The 21,619-nt window shown below is 38.9% G+C and overlaps 1 protein-coding gene across 10 annotated transcripts; it reads right to left on the bottom strand.

Moving 5' to 3' along the window:
- Nucleotide 1: 1 nt before the first annotated feature.
- osbp (oxysterol binding protein) lies at nt 2-21,495 on the bottom strand. Of its 10 annotated transcripts, none has more exons than XM_084393542.1 (19): nt 21,388-21,495; nt 20,254-20,424; nt 16,843-17,051; nt 16,565-16,721; nt 13,535-13,646; nt 13,217-13,415; nt 12,033-12,147; nt 11,793-11,856; nt 10,792-10,959; nt 10,475-10,720; nt 10,245-10,365; nt 8,175-8,278; nt 7,790-7,885; nt 7,419-7,606; nt 5,872-6,122; nt 4,817-4,996; nt 3,876-3,914; nt 3,467-3,496; nt 2-2,273 (listed from the first exon to the last, which is right to left on the bottom strand). In XM_084393542.1, the coding sequence occupies exons 2-19, from the start codon at nt 20,385-20,387 to the stop codon at nt 2,131-2,133; spliced, it is 2,556 nt and encodes an 851-aa protein (XP_084249668.1). In that variant the 5' UTR covers nt 20,388-20,424; nt 21,388-21,495; the 3' UTR covers nt 2-2,130. The 10 variants fall into 10 exon arrangements, with proteins under 10 accessions (XP_084249668.1, XP_084249671.1, XP_084249670.1 ...); XM_084393545.1 differs by having other exon boundaries at nt 4,949-4,996; XM_084393544.1 differs by having other exon boundaries at nt 11,793-11,853.
- Between the last annotated feature and the right edge of the window lie 124 nt (nt 21,496-21,619).

Genomic DNA, 21,619 nt, shown 5'->3' with positions numbered 1-21,619 from the left:
GTTGTGTGTTTGACCGTTTCCTTTTCAAACCAGCTTTTATTATCATCATCATCTGCACCATGACGACAGTCAAGAGCAATTCTGTGCCGTAACACAATGATCAGAGGCCAAGAGAGGGACAACACGGACAGGACAAAGAAGAATGAAAACTTCAGGAATGACAGTCAAAAGAAAAAAAGAAAATCAAATGACGACAGTTGTACAAATAAAAAGAGACTGCAAACAAAGAAAATAGAATCTGTAATTATTATTACAAAAAGCAGTAAAACTCGCGGTGAAACTGCCGTTTTAACGGAATCGGACGATGACGGGATAGATGTACACGTACATATATAAAATTTCCATTAGTCTGGATCCATTCAAGGACAATGAGCAAACGAATTGTCTTCAGTGTGGGAGGAAACCGATGCATCGTCACTTCCCGTGTCAAACAGACAACAAAAACAAAACCGATAAAAAGTCACAATAATTGTGTTGAACCCTCAAACTACATCAAAATTACCATCATAATTGTAACTCTAGCTGTCAGTATCAGCATTAGAAGAATTGGTATTATTAGTATGAATATTTTGCTTCATTATGTGATATATATACACAAATATCTGCTGTATTCTTGCTGTTTTCCCCCACGCATGTGTTTAAGTACACTTGAAAATAAAAAAAAGTTTCTTTTTTGTTTCACTGGATTATACAACAAACCCCAAATACGTTACTCATGATCTCACACACACACACACACACATACACAGTAGTTTGAGAGTTCTCCCTTGACCTCACATGCCCATTTGAAAACACTCACACACACACTCACACGCCTCAGTTTGTGGACACCGCTTTTTCTTCACCACGGACCCATAATGCATCTGGTGAGCAGGCTGAAAGGGAACATCAACAAACATGTTCCTCCTTTGGAGTCGCGTGCACGACATCACAGCGACCGGTCGGCTTCAGCAGCGCAACGTGTTCCTCTGGCTACACTGATGCTTTTCTTTTACATGACTCGTGAGGATCAACAGATGTGCTGTTCTGCAGGTTATAAACGCACTCTGGACAATTCATTTGTCAGTTTAAGTCATTTTAGCGGGTGTTAGTAAGAATATCAGAATGACGCTGACAGTCCTCTCCGCTTCTAATGAGGACAATTCAAGTGTGATTGATTTCAAAGGAATAGTTTGTGCAAAAACTGCTATTATCTACTCGCACTCGGGTTGTTCAAAAACCCACGTTTCGCTGACTTTTTCTGTAAAACAGTTCGTAGGCTGTCAAAAAGACCAAAATGACGACTCAAACGCACCATAAAAGTGATGCATATGTCTTGCATTTCATTATTTCAAGTAATACGATAGCTTACTGTGAGGAAGAGACTGAAATTTACATTGCTATTCAATGATAATCTTCCCATAAGCCAAAGCTAATTTAAAAAAAATGGTGCGATTTGACGGTCACTGCCATCAAACGGCAGTCGAAGTTCCTCGCATCGTATAGATTCAGAAGACTTGGAATATATAGCTTCACAAATCGCATTCATGACACTTTTTATCATGTGTTTTTTTGGTGCCAAAACGAGGCTGCGAGTAAGCAATGACAGATCTTTCATTTTTGCGCAAACTATTTCTTTAAAATCCACAAACCAAGGCGAGCTCTTAAACTACGTCTCTCACTCAAACAATGAGCACTACAGCGCTTCTCTAAACTCACTCACACATTCGCTAATTCACACACACACACACACACACACACACACGAGCAAACAGGCCTCCAAAACCCCGGGATGTTTAAGAAGGGTGACGTCCACAGCCTGAGGAAGACGTGTGGAGCGGGACAGGGATTCGGAAGGGTGTGTTTTCCTAATGCTAGCGTTTACTGACCCATGAACCCTATGGTTTAATAATCCCGTGACCACGAGGAATCGAGAGCGACACACGGTGGATGGTGTTGGGAGAGCGTTCCCGAACCGTTTGGGTGTCCCTTATTGTCCACTGAGTAGAGCACGGCTGGCGAAAGAGAGAACGTGTATCTTGATGTACTACAATACGGAAAGAGAAGGGGGCAGCTGACTGAGCTTTCGTTGGTTTGTTTTTCTGGGCGAGGGGAAAGTGAGGGTGTTGTGGGGCATGTGCGTGACTGGGATCAGAAGATATCCGGGCAGGAGTCCCAGTTGCCCTGCTCCTTGGCCTCCCAATATCCCCCTGTGTAGATGTGCGTGGGCTCTCCTGTCGCGGGGTCGACGCGTCGCTCGAACCACATCGCCTTGTAGTTGTCCTGATGACCGCCTGATCGAACACGGACATACAAAAGCAAACAAACAGTCACTTACTTAAAGAAGAGTAGGTACATTAGTGTGCAAGTTACTCAACAGTCTTTTCTACAGAACAGACGACTATTAGAAGCTATTTCAAATGTAGCCAGGAGCTTACTAGACAAACGTTGACTAAACTATCAGGTCTAAACATACACGATCACCTAAAGTCTCTGATTCTACATCTCGCACTCTACGTTTACACAACAGGCTGCTTAAACAGGAGCTAAGAAAAGCACATGGTCAATAGAAGAGGAAAAAATAAATCGAAGAGGGAAACAAATAGTGGTAGAGTTTAGAGGTGGGCGGTATGACCAACAATTGGTCCAAGTTATACAGTACAATTTTATATTATAGCAATTGTAGGATATATAACAACGTGGGGTTTTTTATGGACATTGCACACATACACATATATATATCATGTAATGCTCATTTATGCACAATCCCATAACATACTTTACCAATTAAGCATACTTCATTATAGAGAAAAACACATATATATATTTATTTAGTACATTTTATCTGTATATTTTTTATTACTTAAATACATTTTAATGTATAATTCTTTTTAGATTTTTCCTCTGATAAAAAAAAAAAAAGATTAATCGATTATCAAAATAATCGTTAGTTGCAGCCTTAATATATACATATATTACATATATTTAGCGTTAATATATACATATATTTTAAATATAATAGTTGTCTATATATACACACACATGTAATATATTTGTATATATTTTTTTAAATTTAAATATTACAATAATTATAAAATATAATATACATACAAATAAATTCTGTTATATATGCATAAACTAACAATTATACGAATATAACTACATAATAATTACATAAGAATATAACATTAATGTTTAACTAAAATAAACAAATATATATATATATATATATATATATATATATATATATATATATATATATAAAAATAAAAGCTGAATTACATTTTCTTTGGATATTTATTATTATTATTCATTTTTTTTTTAAGACCACATAGGTGTGCATATATTGGAAACAATCCACATGTTCACACTTGATGCGAGTGGCATGATGTGCCAAAATGAAACGGTTCAACTCGATCACACTGCCCAGCTCTATGAGAGGTGAGAGATGGAGGGGCTGGAAGGGTTTTGGGTGGATGTTACTTGCTTTTGACCGGAGCTCCATAAGGACCCTCCACTAGAGCGAGAAAGAGCAGAGAGTGAGACAGTGCTCACAGATGGTCAAACTCTGACCACACGAGATAACATGGCTGGGTGTGTAATGTGTGCTGCTTTATGAGATAATACAGTTTATCAGTGTATAAACCTTGTGTTTGTAATAATTAAAAGGATCATTTGAATATGTTAACACAAACTGTGGTTATTGTGTTGTTAGCAACGACAAAAGAAGGAATATTGAGAATACTGAGATGAACTAAATCATGAATGTTTTTTTTGTGCCAATTTTTTTCCTCCTGATTTCTGCTTACAGTTTTAAAGTAGTGTATGACCTGACCCCTATAAACATGCAGCTCTAACAAATTGCGAACGATCTGCGTGAACTGTGTGGTACTTGCTTGAGTATGCCGGCGGATGCGAGCCGTGCAGTGTTTCAGCTGAAGTTGAAGATGGAGGGATGCAGGCATAGAGAAGAGGGGTGAGAGACATGTTAGCATGCACCGGACGTGTGAACTGAAGAAATGAAAGATTAATGGGGAATGAACATCAACACTGACTAGTCTCGGTCTATACTGCTGCAATTTATGCACTCACACTGCCCTCTAGTGGAAGTTACATGTCTGCATCATGGAACTGATTTCAAATGCTTGTTTAAAGACCTATTAAGCTATTTTACAAAGTCTTGATTTTGTTTTTAGGCTCTAGTAGAAGTAAGTTTTCATGCCTGAATGTTCAAAACACACTATTTTTCACATATTCTCCATTGTTGCAGCTCCTCTCTTCCCAGTCTGTCAGTAACGCTCTGTTTAGTTCCCGTCTCTATGAACCCCCTCCATCTGAAAAACACACTGTGCTCTGATTGGTCAGCTGGACCCGTGTGTTGTGATTGGTCAAGCGCTTTGAGCATATTTGGGAAAAGTCGCGCCCCTTATCATAACCACGAGTTTAACACACTACTAACTCACTCAAACAGGCCTCGCCCCTTTTTTTTTGCGCATGTCTTGAGTGGGAATTATTTAAATAAGGAATATTGTGACGGGTTTGTTCCCGAAAGGAAACTCATGACTACAATGGAGGCATTTGAGGGAGTTCAGAAACAGTGACACTGATATAGAGAATAACTTCTGTCGGAGTGACTTTGTAACTTTACAGACCTTTTTCATGTTTAACCAGCAACATCACACACTAAAGAACATTGAAATTGTAAAAAAGCATAATAGGCCCCCTTTAAATACGCATGATGCAAGGAAAGAAATTCAAACAAAACTAATCGAACTAAGTGTGAAAACAGTCTAAACGACACTACGCAGCTATGGTTTGTGTTGATTCTGCTACTTGCTTGATAGCGAAAGATCGGAGGAAGTTTCATCCATGTCAGCTGATGGAGGGATAGACAGATGGAAAATGAAGATGATTGGATGATAAAGGTGAGAAACAGATTGATTAGGGAGAGGGATGGGATGGTACTTGCTTTTGTAATTGGTCTCAGAGGGCTCACTGGCAATCTCGACTTCTTCAGCTGATCAGAGTTGAGAGACGAGCAGCCGAAAATTAAAAAAGGGGATGCAAATTAAGACAAAAACAAAAAAAGAAAGAATACAATGAGTGAATGGCATTATGGAGGCGGGGAAAGTGCTCCTATTAAAGGAATAGTTCACTCAAAATAAAAATCCTGTCATCCTTTACTCACCCTCGTGTCGCTTCATACCTCAGTATGACCTTTTCTTTTATACGTAAGAATACATTTTTAAAGAAAAAAAGTATTAAAAAACTAGTTTGTCATTTTTCGTTCAAAATTTAATTCAAATAAAATAACGCTAACTGAAAATGTAAAAAAAATAACTTATTTCAGTTGGTTACTAAAATAACCAATTTACTAAATATAACTAAACTACATAAAAATAACTAAAATGATCCAAAAAAAAAAAACAATTATTTAAAAAAATATATAAAAATCAAAAACTAATTCACAATATAAATACATGCAATAATAGTATATTGTTGATACTAAAATAACACTGTTTGAAGCTCAACAGCACAAGTCCCTTTTCCCAAGAAAGAAAAAGAAAAAGTCATACGTATTTGGAACAAGATGACAAAATATTCATCTGTAGGTGAACTACCACTTTAATAATATGCAAATAAGCACTATTACAGTGTGTGTTTGTGTGAGATGGGAGAAAATCCAGAAGACGACAATTAAAAAGAGAAAAGATACAGGGAAAACGAAGTAGAACAGGAGTACTTGCTTTTTAGTGGCGAGTCAGATATTGAGTCCTCAATGAGAGCTTGAGGGAGAGACAGAGACAGTCACACGGGAGTGAACGAGAGACGCCGAGAAGGCGGAAGAAACGAGGAGAGACGTGTAGAATGATAAATAAAAGGATACTTTACCCCCGTCTGCTGGCTCCTTACCCTCTTCTGAAGGGCTGGCGGAGCGGTTGGCCTCTCGCTCTCTCTCTCGGCGGACGGTGCGCTGCTTCTCCTCCAGTCGTTGTTTCTCAGCGTTGGCCTCCTCCCAACGGCCCTGCTCCATCAGACGCTGGTCCGGGCGCCTCCTGCTGTCCGTGGGGGCAACGCCCTCCTCTGGCTCGTTCAACGTCAACGCCAGTGTTGAGAAGTAGTACATGTTTTCAGCTCCATCCCTGCATTCACAGTAGAGAGAGAGAGAGAGAAAAAAAAAAAAAAAAAAGAGCGAGCGAGAGAGAGAGAAGGGAGGAATTGGAAAATGAGAAATTCCAGCTGAATTCAAACTTGAGCATCACAACTCGATGCATCAAAGAACATGCACTAAATACTAAGCCAAGGCTGCAACTACTCACGAATATTAATTAGGCAATGGCGGTGTTACTTTGTAGTCCGGCCACGTATTCTTATTAATATTCGTTAAAGGAATAATGCGTGCTCAAACCTCCAGTTAAGCACAACTGTTAGGCATAATGTTTATTACCACAAACATTTTGTGTGAAAAATAAAATAAAAATGAAGGTTAGTGTGAGACACAATGAAAGTGAATGGGGCCAATTTTTTATGGATTTTAAGGCAGAAAGGTGAAGCTTATACTTTTATGAAAGCATTTACGTGCATGTTATCAAAACCTGTTTTTCCTTTAAATTTGACTTACATAATAATAATTTAGTTTTTTTTTTTTTTTACTGTTGCAATTCTATTGTACTGTAAAATTGAAAAGCAGCATTTAATAATAATAATAATAATAATAATAATAATATTATTATTATTATTTCACTGAATAACAGTAAAATTACACGTCTTAATTTCTTAATTTCTAATCTTAAAGTTTCTCCGTTTTTGACAACAGATTTATAAACAATACTCATTAGAAATGTGTCCCGTGTAGCGTTTTCAAATGCACATAAGTGATCCAAGATCACAGCGCTTGCAGAGAAGAGTTTGAGTGGAGCAGAATTTCGGAAGCTTGTGCAGGTCTGTCGGTATGCTAAATTAAAGGGGTGGTATAATGCCCTTTTCACAAGATGTAAAATAAATCTCTGATGTCCCCAGAGTGTGTATGTGAAGTTTTAGCTCAAAATACCCCCCAGATATTTTTAAATAGCACGTTAAAATTTGTCAACGCACTTTACAGAATTCATATGGGACATACAGACATCAATATAAATAGATAAACATCACATCCCTGAACAGTGTTCTTTTAAATTGTGTATATTATAATTTGTAGGGTTTTTGGTTTAATGTCATTACGTTGTCGACAGCAAAGCTGTAGAACTGGACATAACTTTACAGTTAAAACTTTTTTTTTACATCTCGTGGCTAAACTTTTAAAACATAAATTTAAATGTTCCATCATTAGTGCCTCACAGTAACCCAGATTTTTGTTTTTTTGTTTAAAGAAAAGTAGGGACAAATGCTGTTCAATGAGCTCAACAGGGTGTTTTAATTGCACGCGTTTGGGAATGTCTTACGGCAGCGGAGTCTTCTTCCACAGCTCTTTGGCTTTGAGCGTCTGATAGACGGTTTTCTGTCGTCCTTCGGCGCCGTTCTCCCCGCCTCTGCTGCTCTGCATCACACGAGAGTATTCCATCTTCTCGTCCCACGTCCCAGACAGAACGTAGTGCGCTTTCCCCTCTTTATCCGTCACAACCCCCGTGACCTACAGAGAGAGGCATTGCACGAGGAGGAAGTGAAAGCAGACATAAATTAGAGAAGGATGGAATGGGCAAAAAAAAACACAAAAAAACATGATATTGTTACAGAGGGTGACGAATGAAAGGGGACAAAACTGACACGTCTGCATTCTGGGAGGACGAAGTCAGTGGAACAGATGCTGACTCACCTTTCGGGCCACGTCTCTGGAGAAGTAGCTGTACGGGGCGAATTTGAGATGACAGCGGTCGCCTGTTCTGTGGTTCACGATGTCTATTTCTCCTGACTGAATCGAGAGAAAGACACACCTGAGCTTATGTATAAAACTAAATGCCACACTATAGATATTGCAATTTAAGGGCAACACTTGTATAATACAAAAAAACAGGGTGGCCAGCGGCTGAAAATGATGATTTATGTACATAATTTAAAATGACAGATTACAACATCATTATCCACCGACAAGACCATCAGTTGATTTTGTAACAGACAATTCAAATCAGCCCGGCGGTCACGGACTGATGCTGAGAATATGAAAATTAATTATGCATAAATAAGTAGACTGTGTCCTCAACCTGATCTATCCAGAGTTTCCCGACGATGATATTGTGCACTGTGGTTGTGACTTTCTTCCAGCTGTAGTGATTGTTACTCTTCTCAAAGATACAATGAATAGAACCTGGAGAAACATACAAGCAATACAAAATGAGTTGAATGAACTCTTGCTTGAAAACATATGCAAGCATAAGACATTCAAATATCCATCTTTTCATATGCACAAAGTATCATCGACTCATAAACCTCAGTATAGTAACTTAGTATTGTGTAAGAGTATTACACTAAGCACTTATGCACTATGTACTTATGCACTTTGTACCCAACCGTGTAGTGTATGAATTTTATAAGATTATTTTGTCATTCATCATTGGAGTCTGTTAGCCCAAATACGATTCAGTCAGGAGCAGTGAGTGATTTTCTCTTAATCTTTTGTTGTTTGATTAACATTGATGACACCGACAGCAGCAGGTTTATTAGACCGCTGTCACTTTAAGAGCGAATGCACTGATACACACGCGCTTTCTTTCTCAACTGTTTATATTCACTTAAGACAAATGACTGTTTACAAGGATATTCGCAAAGATGGGCATTTTAACATACAAGTTTGTGTATTTGTCATAACTCAGACACTGTATATACTGTAATGAGTTCTCTTTCGCTGCGTTTAGCACTTCAGTGGATAAAAATCTCTTGTTTTTAAACAGCAATGCTTAAAAACGCATGCAGATGATAAGCTTTCGTGACGGCGCAGCACAGCAACGCATAAGTACGTGAACTGGGAAGCACCTTACGTTTTTTTTAGTGGTGGGCCGTTATCGGCGTTAACGTGCTGCGTTAACGCGAGACTCTTATCGCGCGATAAAAAAAATATCGCCGTTAATCTATTCTCAAAGTTGGGTTGGGAGCTGGCTCTATACTACACAAGCTATGATGACGCAATCTACCCGCGGCCGCGAGGTACACCCGGCTGCAACGCATCATATTCGTCGTCATCTTAAGTAAACACGGCTGAAAGTGAAAGCTGGTGAAAAAGATCGGTGCAACATACATTATTTGGACTTGGTTTGGATTTAAGCCGTCCGACGAGCAGCAGCAAACTACATAGACAGAGTGTGTGGGGTAGCCTAACAGTTCGGTAAGTTAACACACGACTAATCCCTTCTACCACCTCAAATTCAAAACGAAACATATGATATCACTGAATATCAGCGCGCGCGTATTATTCCCAATATATCTTAGTGGTGTAGCACATAATCTCTGTCTGCGCCCGATTTTAAGAATCGTTGTTGTGTTTCTTTTTAACTGAAAAGACATCAGTTAGACAATATTCTAATTTTAAATTTGGGGTTTCATAAGCTCCAAGCCATAATAAACATTAGACCTACTTAAGTCTCTGCAGCTAGTGTACTTAAATTTCATTTATCTGCAAAATTATGTTGTATACTTACAGTTTTAGACAATATTTGTTCTCAAAACTACATACACCCTTTAAAAAAAACAAAAAACAAAACATTTAGCAGTTGTTTAGCAGGGTCTGTGTAACCTGTTCTGAAATAGTTTTATTATAATATATATCGTTATCGCAAGAGGCTGCAATGTATATCACAATATGGATTTTATGCCATATCCCCCATCCCTAATTGATAGCCTATAGTAGTTGATACTAACATAGGCCTACCTAATGTTGCCTACGGACGGTAACAGTACAGTAGTAACCTTTTACAGTCTATGAGTAGAACAGCTTTCTCAAGCAGTTTGTGATGCATTTTGGAAACAGGAGATGAGCCCCTGGTCTAATGCGCCACCTGGCTTGAGAAACCCGTTCTCAAAGACTTACTTTTATAGTCATTATTTGGGTAGCACACATATTCTGAATGCCTTCGGCAGAATTCGAATGAGCCATTTTAATCTAGATTAAAAAAATTAATCTATGCCCACCTCTAGTTTTTTTGCATTACATTTCTGTTTTATAATATGTTTATTTTTAAGAAAAGGAACTAGAGAGAAAAACTCTTCGCTGTTAAATTAAAGCTGCACATGCCACTTTAAAACATGGTGATAAGGTCCAAAACAGCACAAATAGTTACCCAGGGGCATAATGGAGAGATATTTGCCCCTGAACTTGCTGGCCAGGGCAATCTCCTGTCTCAGGGTCCAGCCTCGCTCGGAGATTGCGTGATGAGCCGCAGCCGGAGGGTGATGGCTTACCTGAAGTGAAACAAGGGAAGAAGAACAGATTAGGTTTCAAACATAACCCGCTTCATTTCAATAAGCTGTTCCTCTATCTCAGGATAATCAAAGGCTGATCTCCCCTCACCTGCTCACAGAGGGATCTGTATCCGCTCTCCTGGGCACGGTCCAGCTCGAACGTCTCTCCCAGCAGAGGGTTGAAGGGTTTGCCCGTGCGGTGAACCGTAGTGGAGTATGAAGAAACTGTGAAAGCTGCCACGTAGCACATCTGCTCCAGAGAGTTATGGCACTTGGCTGCCCGGTCCAGCAGTTCGTAGTACTCGAGATCCTCTGAGAGACGCTGCAGCATGGACAGGGGCTCGTTGAAGTTCACCTGGGAAAAGAAGGATGCGTTGAAAGCACTGCTATAAATCTGGGCTCTCATAAAGACAGCGATGAGCGTACAGGCATAGGGATTTTGGAGAGTTCTTTTCCGATACAGTTCTTCATGATGCTCCACAGATTGAGAGAGTAATTCGGTTTATCTGGGATACGGGTCCGTCTCTTCCTCATAGGCACCACCTCCTGGGACTGCGGAGACTCGGGATTGGATGCCACAGACTGCTCGTCTAGCTGTGAGAGATGGAAAAAAAACAGTTCAAACATGAACTTCAGATGTCAAAGGCTACTTTTTCTCTACCTATTTTTGTGCAAATTTTAGCATATTGCATAAAAAAAACCAAATCTGGATGGAAACACCAAGATGCACATAAATTCTAAAAATGTGCATAAAAAAAACTTCATGCACTCAATTGAGGTGCATTTTTTTTTAAATATTTCGATAAGACGTCGTGCATAGACTACGATGGAAACACATTTACCGAATGAATCCATTAATGTGGAACAAAAAACTCACGCGACTTTGCCTCAACAGAGGATGTGATTGGTCCACTGGTTAGTCCAGTTATCCAGTTTCATTGCACAGCATCTCAAATGTTGCCAAATTCTGTCATCATCAAAATGATTTAGTATAATTACCTGCCAGAACTGTCTCACATGATTGTGTTCCTAAACATCAGGCATCCGCCTCCGAACGCTAGATAACGTCTGCGCGCTCTGAAGTGCTAGTCATTTATGACATACGAAAAAGGAGCCACAATGGCTTCCCTAATTGCAGCAACCTCTGTTTTTATTACAGATATTTTCCCCCAATTTCCCAGGAAGTGAAGATTTTTTTTCTGTTGAACACATGGGACGGAAATGGTTCGCAAATGTTTTATGCGTTATTGCAATTTTGCGCATAAGTTAACATATCAACTTTGGATGGAAACAGCTACTAGTTTTTTAATTTTATATATATATATATATATATATATATATATATATATATATATATATCTAGACTGCACATGAAATCGAATTTGGTTCACATACATAAAAACCATATATAAACATAATGGCCTTACCGACGCCGTCCCGTCATCCATTCCCATCTCGCTACTGATTCCGCTGACATTGCTGCCAGATCTCCTGAGAGAAATGGAAAGAGGGTATGAGAGAGCCAGAGTGTGTGAGAGAGAGAGAGGAGGAAGGGGAAGGGAAGGCATAGGACACACACTTAGGTCAAGTAACACTTATATGAGAAGCGAGTTCAGGGACAGATAGGGATGAGAGTAAACAACTGGAGCGAGGGAGTAAATAAAGACCTGTGATATTTGGGGTCTGCTGGAACGGTGATAAACTCTTGGACGTCCTCGCACGCGTCGAAGAATTCGTTCTCATCGTCCTCGTCACTGGCGTCGCCCTTTACTGGAGCTGAGCCTACAGGACGGATAATGCAAGAAGTATAATATATTTAGGAAATCTCTTTGTCATATCGGTTATAGCTATGAGTGTTAAGAGTTTTCAGGATTTCATCTTTCTGGGTGATATATAAAATATTCAATACTGCAAGCATCGCAAAGGTTACATTGAAACGTTTAAAAAAATAAAAAATAAACATTATTCAATGACTCATTTGTATCGGCCAAACATTTTTCAGTTATTAAAATGTTTTAGGAAAAAAACACTACCGTATCTTACCAAAAGACTGGAGTCATTAAGATCTTTTTTTTTTTTTAAAGGAATCAATATTTTTATTCAGCAAGGATGTCTTAAATTGATCAAATGTGACAGTACAGACATTTAAAATGTTATTTCAAATAAATGCTGTTCTTTTGAACATTCTATTCATCAAATAATATTGAAAAAAAAATCAGTTTCCACAGAAATATTAAGCAGCACAACTGTTTTCAACATTGATAATCATCATAAATGTTTCTTGAGCATCAAATCAGCATATTATAATGATTTCTGAAGGATCATGTGACACTGAAGACGTAGTAGTGTAGTAATGATGTCACAAATTCAGGTTTGATCACGGGAATAAATTACATTTTAAAAATCTATTTTAAATATGTGTGTAACAATATTACTGTTTTTACTGTATTTTTATTTTGATCAAATAAAAACAGCCTTGCTGAGGAAAAGAGAAACATCTGACCCCAAACATCTAAGCGGTGTATATTTAGGTAAATATTGCTGTTAATTACCATATAGTTCTAAATTTGTGCAAATAAATGAAAAAGATGAAATATTAATCTTCCACGTGTTCATTACTGAAAACCCTGTGTGTTGTGAGGCTGACTCAAACTGACTTGTGACTCAATCTGACTGATTCATTCAAAAGGATTTGCTCATAAGGGTCATTCGTTTTGGCTTCAGACATCACTAGTTGTCTTCTCATTGTTGTGTGCAACTAGTGAAGACAATGCAGTAGAAAGCTGTGTTTATATATTAGTCTCTATATTATTCTGTGGCACCCAGTCTTTCTGTGTCACTGACTCTGTACCTTTGTTGTCTGTGGCAGGGTTGCTCTGGGAAGGAGGCAGAACAGTCGCTCCTCTGAAGGCTCTCTCCAGATGGTTGTGTTGTTTGGCGAGCTGCTCCAGTGTTTCCTCCAGTCGGACTCTCTGCTCTCTCTCGGCCTGCAGGGCTTTCTGCCAACGCTTACTGTGAGCCTGAGCCAACGATAGGAAGTCCCTGCAGGCCTGGGTATCAGATTGTTAGAGAATCGTTAAGAATACGTTTAACAGAGTGGTTTCTGTGTGTGAAACGGACAACCACAAAGCAAATTCCCTAAAGCAAATATATTGCCTGGTTGCCTTACGTTGATCATGGCGTTGGAGGTGATGCGGAAGAGCGTGGCTCGCTCCGTCACCTGCCGAATCTTTTCACTCGTCTGTCCTTCCAGCCGAACTCCCTCCAGCTCAGACAAGGACCTGAAAGAAAACATAAGAATCAACAAATTGAGCATAGACACTTTATGAGCACAAAGGCCAAATCTTTAAGTGAAAAAAATAAACAATTTACGTACAATTAAAAAAAAGTTCATTTAAATTATTACTAGAATATAAAATAAAAAACAATAAAAAAAATCTAGCCACTCAGCATTTTCCCTGGCCACAATTTTGACACTGATACCATGGGGGAAAACTGCCACTTAGATATTTTTTATATTATCTCATAATTTGGCAGCAGGAATATTAGGCTGCTGTCACTTTAAGACCTGACACACAGATCCATTATACTGTTACACATGCGTTTTCTTTCTCAACTGTTTACGTTCACTTAAAACATAATTGACTGTTTACGTGAATACTCGCCAAGACAAGACCAGCATTTTGACATTATTTTGTGTGTATTTGACTGTTTAACACAATAAGCAGCTAAAAAGACCTCTATTTAGTACTGAGAGGCGGCTTTATGTGCCACACTTTGGCAGTGAGCACAAAATATGATGTAAAATTATGATATTGTGTATCTATTCTGAGGAAAAGGTGTATTGGATTTCATATGCATTAGGGATGTTAACCGATGACCGTTTGACCGATGGTTGACCGTATCAACATTAACCGATCAAAGTTGTCGGTAAAAAAAAAAGAAAAAAAAAGAAAAAGTGATCTCTAAATTAGGCTATTATAGACAGTGGACTAAACGCTACTACAGTTAGCCATCTCATTCCAAGATCTTTTTGTGTGAAGTGAACAAATCCCTCACACTAAATTTTTCATAACTCGCCTGTTTGTACTTAATAAACCAATAAAAACATTTGGCGCGAGGTCACAGCGTTTGGGTTCGCGCTCACAAGGTCTGCGAAAAGTAAAGGCTACAGGCTAAAACACTCGAGGTTAGAGCCAGGGCAGACGACAGGATGAAGCGTGCAAAGAAAAGTAGTGTGTGGGACAGCAGCGTCTCTTCGGAGCAGTCATTTTCGTAAATGAGCCGCGGCAATGTTTCAAATGAGCTTCTAACGCTAGACAAACGCCTTTATTTTCAACGCGATCACCTTGGCTTGTACCCAAACCATTTCGAAACTAAGGAGCCATTTGTCCTCCGATTACATACAAGCTCCTCGGCGCCGCGGTTGCGGGACTCATGTTTCGCGCTGTAGGGGATTTAAAAAAAGTGATGTGAGTGGAAGGGCGGGTGTGTGTGTGTGTGAGCAATAGGCAGAGCGGCAGAGAGATGCGACAGAGTTGCGAAATTGCTGTTATTTCAAATAGTGTAGCATATTTTAAACTAATCGGTTAACCGGTTTCAACCGGCTAATGAGGCTCGGTGGTCGGTCAAGAAATCTTTTAGTTTTCGCCATCCCTAATATGCATCTAAAAATCACTTAGTTTATTATTTCAGATTCCTTTTTAAGACTACAATTGAGAAATTTACATTCACTATATATAAAATGTACTAGGGCTGCACGATATTGGAAAAAAAATTACATTGCGATATTTTTTTCCCAACGATATATATCGCGATATTGCGAGCCATCAATCCAGGCTAAAGTCAATAATTACCATTCCATGTTATTAATAATTTCACTAATAAGCAAGCTTCATTACAAGTGACAAAAAGGCCACTTAATATTTTATTCCAGAAACATATTTCTCTCAGAATTCGGTGAACGTTCTACACAGGACCTAACGTTCTTCAGGTTCTAGGACCCGAAAAATTATGTTTTCTGTGCTGATTCAGTGACGTGTTCATGTAAACGGCACCTAGAACCAGCAGATATGTATGAGATATGAGATATGAGAGTATGTAAAATATTATAATGAAACATTTTAATTGTTTATTAATAAACAAGTGTTTTCTGTAAAGATGAAGTTGACAATAGCCTACTGACTCGCGATCTTCGCAGCAGTGATCGGGAGAAATGCACTTTTCATACAGATTAATTTTTTTTTTTTTTTAATGGTTCTTCTGTAGATAATAGTTATATTTCTATTTTTTTATTTATTATTATTGTTATTTTTCGGTGTGTGAGGCGAGTAGGCTACCTTTTATGCTGAGTTTCGATTCATGGATGATAGCTTAATCTCCAGTTCAGGCGCTGGCTGCTATATTTAATTTTTAGGCTATTTATTAAATCCAGGAAATTGGATAATGAAATACTGATTAAAATTAAGATACAATTAATACAAAACGAAATTCGTTTTAAAGAAAGGCTTTGTGCTTTCTGTTTGAGGTCTCTGTGAAAGTTTTAAAGCAGTCTTTTAGTGCCGCTTTCATAACGGCCGCGTGACGAGTCCGTAATGTCACGTAACATTGTTTTTTTCCTCATAAATGCGAACACGAAACGACTTTTTTTTAAAAGACAACCATCCACAACTTTATAACACTCCAGCAAAGTAGCCTACCTCTTTTTGGTCAACATCCTCCTTTTTGTAGACGAAATAGGCTAGTCCCAAATAGCTGATTTTGACTTTTTTGCGGCGGATCCTCTTCGTCGCGCATTTTTAGCTATAGGAATGCCAGTGAATGTTGGCTGTGAGCGGTGAGCGCGTTCCTGTCAGATCCTCACTGTGCAGGCACGCGGAACGCGTATGTCACCCCAGCAAAAAGCCATACAACAAACTTGTGTTTACTGTGTGCTACCCTGGTGCTACCGTTCTCTTACACTATGGGTGCTACCGTGCTACTAACGTAACGTTACCCTTCACATCGCATGTTCCGGCGATGTGACTATCGCTCATTCGCACATCGCGATGTCGATGTTAAAACAGAATATCGTTCAGCCCTAAAATGTACCTTATATATTTTTTTATATTTATATATCAATGTATTTTTTTGTATTATTTATATACTTATGTACTTGAATAATAGTCAAGTGTGTCCAAACTGGTAGAGAAAGACTGACCGCTGAAGCGCAGAGCCGTGTTTGGCGATGAGGTCGTTGCATGTGCTCAGATCCTCCACCTTGCTGCCCAGGGTCCGGAGCGTGGACTGCACCTCTGAGTTTCGTGAGCCTCCACCCTGTCCTGCCGCAGGAGGACTGGACTCGTCCCCGGAATCATCTGCAGAGAACGAAGAAGAAGAAGAAGAAAAACCTGTGAAACGCCTTCCACCGCAAACTGTATTGAGCTATTCTCAAATGTGGTTTCCCGTTGCCAGTGTTAGTGAGGGGGCGTGTCTGACCTGATTCGGCCTGCATGCGGAAAGCTTTGGCTTTGGCCAGCTCCAGTGCTGTGATCCACCGCTGCCGTTCCACCTCTGAGCTGGCCTTCAGGTGATACGTCTGCGTGCCGCCATTAGAGATGACGAAATTGCACGAGTCCTCAACCGCGATATTGGCTGTGGCCAGGTTTATGGTGCCCCGACACGTGTGACCCATCTCCGCCTGGGTCCTGGAAGAGCAAAAGGGATGGAGATGAGATGCTGTGTTCAAGATGAAACACTTCATTTGATCATAGTTATATACAATTTTAGATGCAAAAAATGGTTTACAATGATGTTCCGGCGGCCCCAGGGATGCCAGAATAAGACTAAATGTGTTTCTGACTTGATAACGATACTCAAAAGTCTGGTTCTGCGAGGCTAGAGGACAATCCTCAGTGAGCAAAAACTCGAACAAAAGCCCCCTGACAGCTGGTTTTCGGCATCTGATGTAATATTCATGAATCAGCACTGAAAGGTAAGCATTCGAGAAATGGCTTCATCTAGAGTTTCTTTTACTCCCGAGCATTTATGTGACAGAAGATAGGTTACCGCTGTTATCGCAGTATCTAAAAAAAGAAAAGATCTATCTCAGATTGAAAAAGAGCCCCATGTTTACGATCTTAGCAAATATTCAGACAAATTTGAGACATGAATCAATCCAACCAGCACCAAGACAAATAAATCAAATGAGAAACAACAGTACAATATAAAACGTACAGTAAGTCATTGATTACAAATACAAAATGCTATACATTACACGTTTATTGCAAAATATTCAATAAACTAAATTCATATTCATAATGAGATAAGTTGTTTGAGACTGAAAATATACAAATAAAAGCCAATTCAAAACTGTAATAAATACTATAATAGTATACAAGTAATCCTAAAATAACACTGTTGTAGTAATCCTGTGGTAAGCCGCTCATATGTAAACAGCACCAAATACGTGACATATAAATAAAGTTTCCATCTCTAACTGTAATTTGCCAACACTGATGAATCACCAGTTCTCAGGATTTCCACGCTCAGACGGAAAAAATGAGACAAGACCAGTTTGGACGGTCCACCACGACATGGCACAAGACCGATGCCAGGCGAATTAACAGAGGCACAAGAGTCCAGAGCCTGTAACCTATGAAACTGAAATCTCTTACTCGCCCTCTACATTTCCTGATCTCATCTTACACACACACACACACACACACACGGAGTGATGAGAAACTGGTAAGAGCTGCCTGCAGGACCAGAGGAAGTGCTAAAATCAAGCCTTAAGTAGAGCGTGTGATCCTCCTGAACAGAGATGGCCTGTTAAGACGGTCACGTGACCCAAACTCACTCAGCCAATCAAAGTGGTCATGCGGAGGTAGAAAAGACAATGTGTACTTGAGCCTTTTATTTACACTGTAATGCCACAGTCAGACTACCCACACGTTTGACTCATGGTGATTCATGTATTAAAGAATTGTTTAGTCGTTGCAATCACAAAGAACATTTTCAAGCTGAATTTTTTTAGAGTAGTAAATAAAAATGTATTTCACTATAGAAATCAGAACCTGATGTTGGAGACAGTGCTTAACAATGCCCTAAACTAAATTATTTTGGTAACTGTATTACACCAAATGATTGGGAGGTTTCCACTATATTTTTGAAAGCCAAGTTATTTTGTTCAAATATTTTATATTTTATGACATCGCACATTATGTAATGCGCTTTTGGGTGTATCAGAAAAGCATCTGCTATATTAGGAGAGGAAAATATGTAGATTATTTTTGAACGACGGACAAAATCAGTTTCAATTTAAATTCAGTATTTCAATTCAATGCACATGTAACAGATTGTGTGACGAACATTTAAATTCTACAGTGTGCAAAACGCTCTTTAACTGCTAAAATATGGAAGTATTTGAGATTTATCAAAAGTTACTAAACTAAAAATAAATAAATTTGATAAAAATGTCATGGTTTTAATTTTCATACACTACCGTTCAAAGATTGTAGTCGGTAAGATTTTTGAACGAATTTTCAGCATCATTACTCCAGTCTTCAGTGTCACATGATATTTCAGAAATCAGTCTAATATGCTGATTTTCTGCTCAAGAAACATTTCTATTATCAAGAATTTTTGTGGAAACTGTTATTCAGGATTCTTTGATGAATAGAAAGTTCAGAGGAACAGCATTTATTTGAAATAGAAAGCTTTTGTAACATTATAAATGCCTTTACTGTTACTTTTAATCAATTTAAAGTGTTCCTGCTGAATAAAAATACATTTTATTTGTAACACACTTTATATTTAAGCAAAATATACTTTAACAAAAGGACTTTTTTTTTTTTAAATCAACCAAAATCTCTACTAAAAAGGCGAGTTTAAAGTACTCATTTCTTTCTTTTAAAAAAAGGCCGTTCCATTCACAAAAAGGCAGTAAGCATCATAGTTGTGGGCCATCTGGCTCCTGTTAGAATATCAAATGTCTTGATAATTCACCATATATCTGTGCCTGCAATTAAAATCAGCTATTTGTGAGATTGAGTGGCACACGCAGCACTTTTGAGTCACTTTCAGCTCGATCTCAATGAAGCACTAATGTAAATCAGACCTTTTTATTTGCTTTGGCGTGCCTTTAACACAGCATTCATTTACATTTCCGTATTTATGAACAAATACAACATAATAAAAGAAAGCAAAAATAGTGAACATATGCTCATTAGCCAACTGTTGAGGAATTGGACCTTATGTCATCGTATATTTACAGAGTTAAACACCAGACCATGAGGGAGGATTTTGAAGAATGTGTTATCCTCTCATCTCAAACTGTTGAGCAAACAGTGAGGATCACACGAGCAAACACACACACACACACACACACAGGCGCTCCTGCACGCTCACATGCAGTATTAATAATTGACAAAGCCCAATGAGATGAATGCAGCTTTACCATTAGATCGACTCAAATCTAATTACGTAAAACGGCATCACCTTACAGACACAGAGAAGAAGGTGTTGAGGCTTTTTGCCTGTTTAACATCCACAAGTCCAATCGCTTCGAAGTCGTATGACTTGAGACATCATCAATTTAACACAAACAATAGACCTTCAAATATGTCAAAAACAAGGTGTTTTTGATCACTCAAGCATTAAAACCTATTCTAGTAGCAATGCTTGCCATACCAAGAATATCAAGTAATTTCACTATATAGGCCTAAATCTTGCACCTTATCAGATATTGGTGAAAGGGCAAAGAACACTTGACAGCATGACGAACGGTTCAATAGGACATCAGTTGTTCCTATAAGAAATTGGGAGACCTGTTGTCTGACGGAAGCGAAACCAGATTACAAAAATGTGGTTTCTAGAGTTTGATAAATCAACAACATGTCACAAACTCACCTGTAGTAAGACAGCAAGCCATTGCTCAGGACGAACCATCGCCTTTGGTATCCCTTGATGTAATTAGTCCATTTGAAGAGCCAGCCTTTATAGGTGTCTCCAGGAGCCGGGATGGGTGCTTTGGGCTCCGACATCACGACAGCCCGTGGCTTCACAGTGTCTGACAGGGGTCTGGTGTGAACACAAACGGGTTACTTGACATAAATGCCTGTGTGATTCACACCAGGTTGGACAAACTCACAGCCTTTCTCTATTCCAGGGCATCTGAAATGTTTACATACACACCCAATTTGTGTTGTTCCCCGCCTAGACACATTTTTTGTGTTGCCTAAAGGGTTCTGTGTGGGTTGACACTGACAGCACCCTAAGTTTTAGAAACACATCCCAAATCTTGCCAAATAACGCTTGTTATACTTAGTGGATATCATGTCAGTGAGCTCGTTTCGCCTACGTGTCACTCAGTGAACCTACTTAATTTCATTCACAGACACGAATTCAAACAAACCCATTTAAACAACAGTGTTTAGGAGCGTAGTACATAAACACAAACATATCTCGGGCTAGTTTAAACTTTGTTTAGATAAACGAGGCCTGTGTGTAGGAGTCATTCACACAAAACTGCGAGTCCAAACGACCTTAACACGACAAAGTTGATTAACACCGCTATGAAATACATTACAAACACTCTTAACGTTTTAATAAAAATCCAGTTTCTTATAAGCATATGCATAACGTAAACGTAAAATGACTTTGACGGCTAATTCAGCTAACGGCTAATAAAACTGACGCGCTATCGCGAGACATGGACGAGTAACGTTACAGTCAAAAACACGAATATACCCGTAAATGAAGCACTTACGTGATGATAAATCAACTATAAAACGCTCAAATGCGCGTTTACCCTCTAAAAGACCTGTAATACTGTTAGCGTGAGGGGGAATGTGTGTTAAACTGAAGCTAACTAGCCTGTGCTAACCTTCAAGCTCTGTATAATGAGAGAAATCCCGTCAATTAATGCAAAAAAATCAGATGAAACCTCATGACAACAACCGAAAACAACACGACAAGACAAGGAAACATGAAATGCCCGGTGTTGACATGATTTAAAGTGTGTTAGAGCAGGCCAGCTCTTACCTGATCTCTCAATGATCCCCTCTGAAGAAGGAAGTCAGTGACATGAGAAGATCACAGGAGTGAGTTACTCACTCACTCTCACACACACACACAACTCGCATAAAAGTCACATTATCGCATCTTTCCCAGTTCATAAAACACAGACACCGTCCTGATTCTGGCTAAGACACGTGTAAAAGTGATTTGACTTACTCGTTCAGGACATTTTAGCTGAAACTGATTTGTTTTTAGT

The sequence above is a fragment of the Rutilus rutilus genome (assembly GCF_951802725.1).
Source record: "Rutilus rutilus genome assembly, chromosome: 2".
NCBI lineage: Eukaryota > Metazoa > Chordata > Actinopteri > Cypriniformes > Leuciscidae > Rutilus > Rutilus rutilus.
Note: the sequence above shows the minus strand (reverse complement) of the source record. Positions and strands in the feature narration are given on the sequence as shown.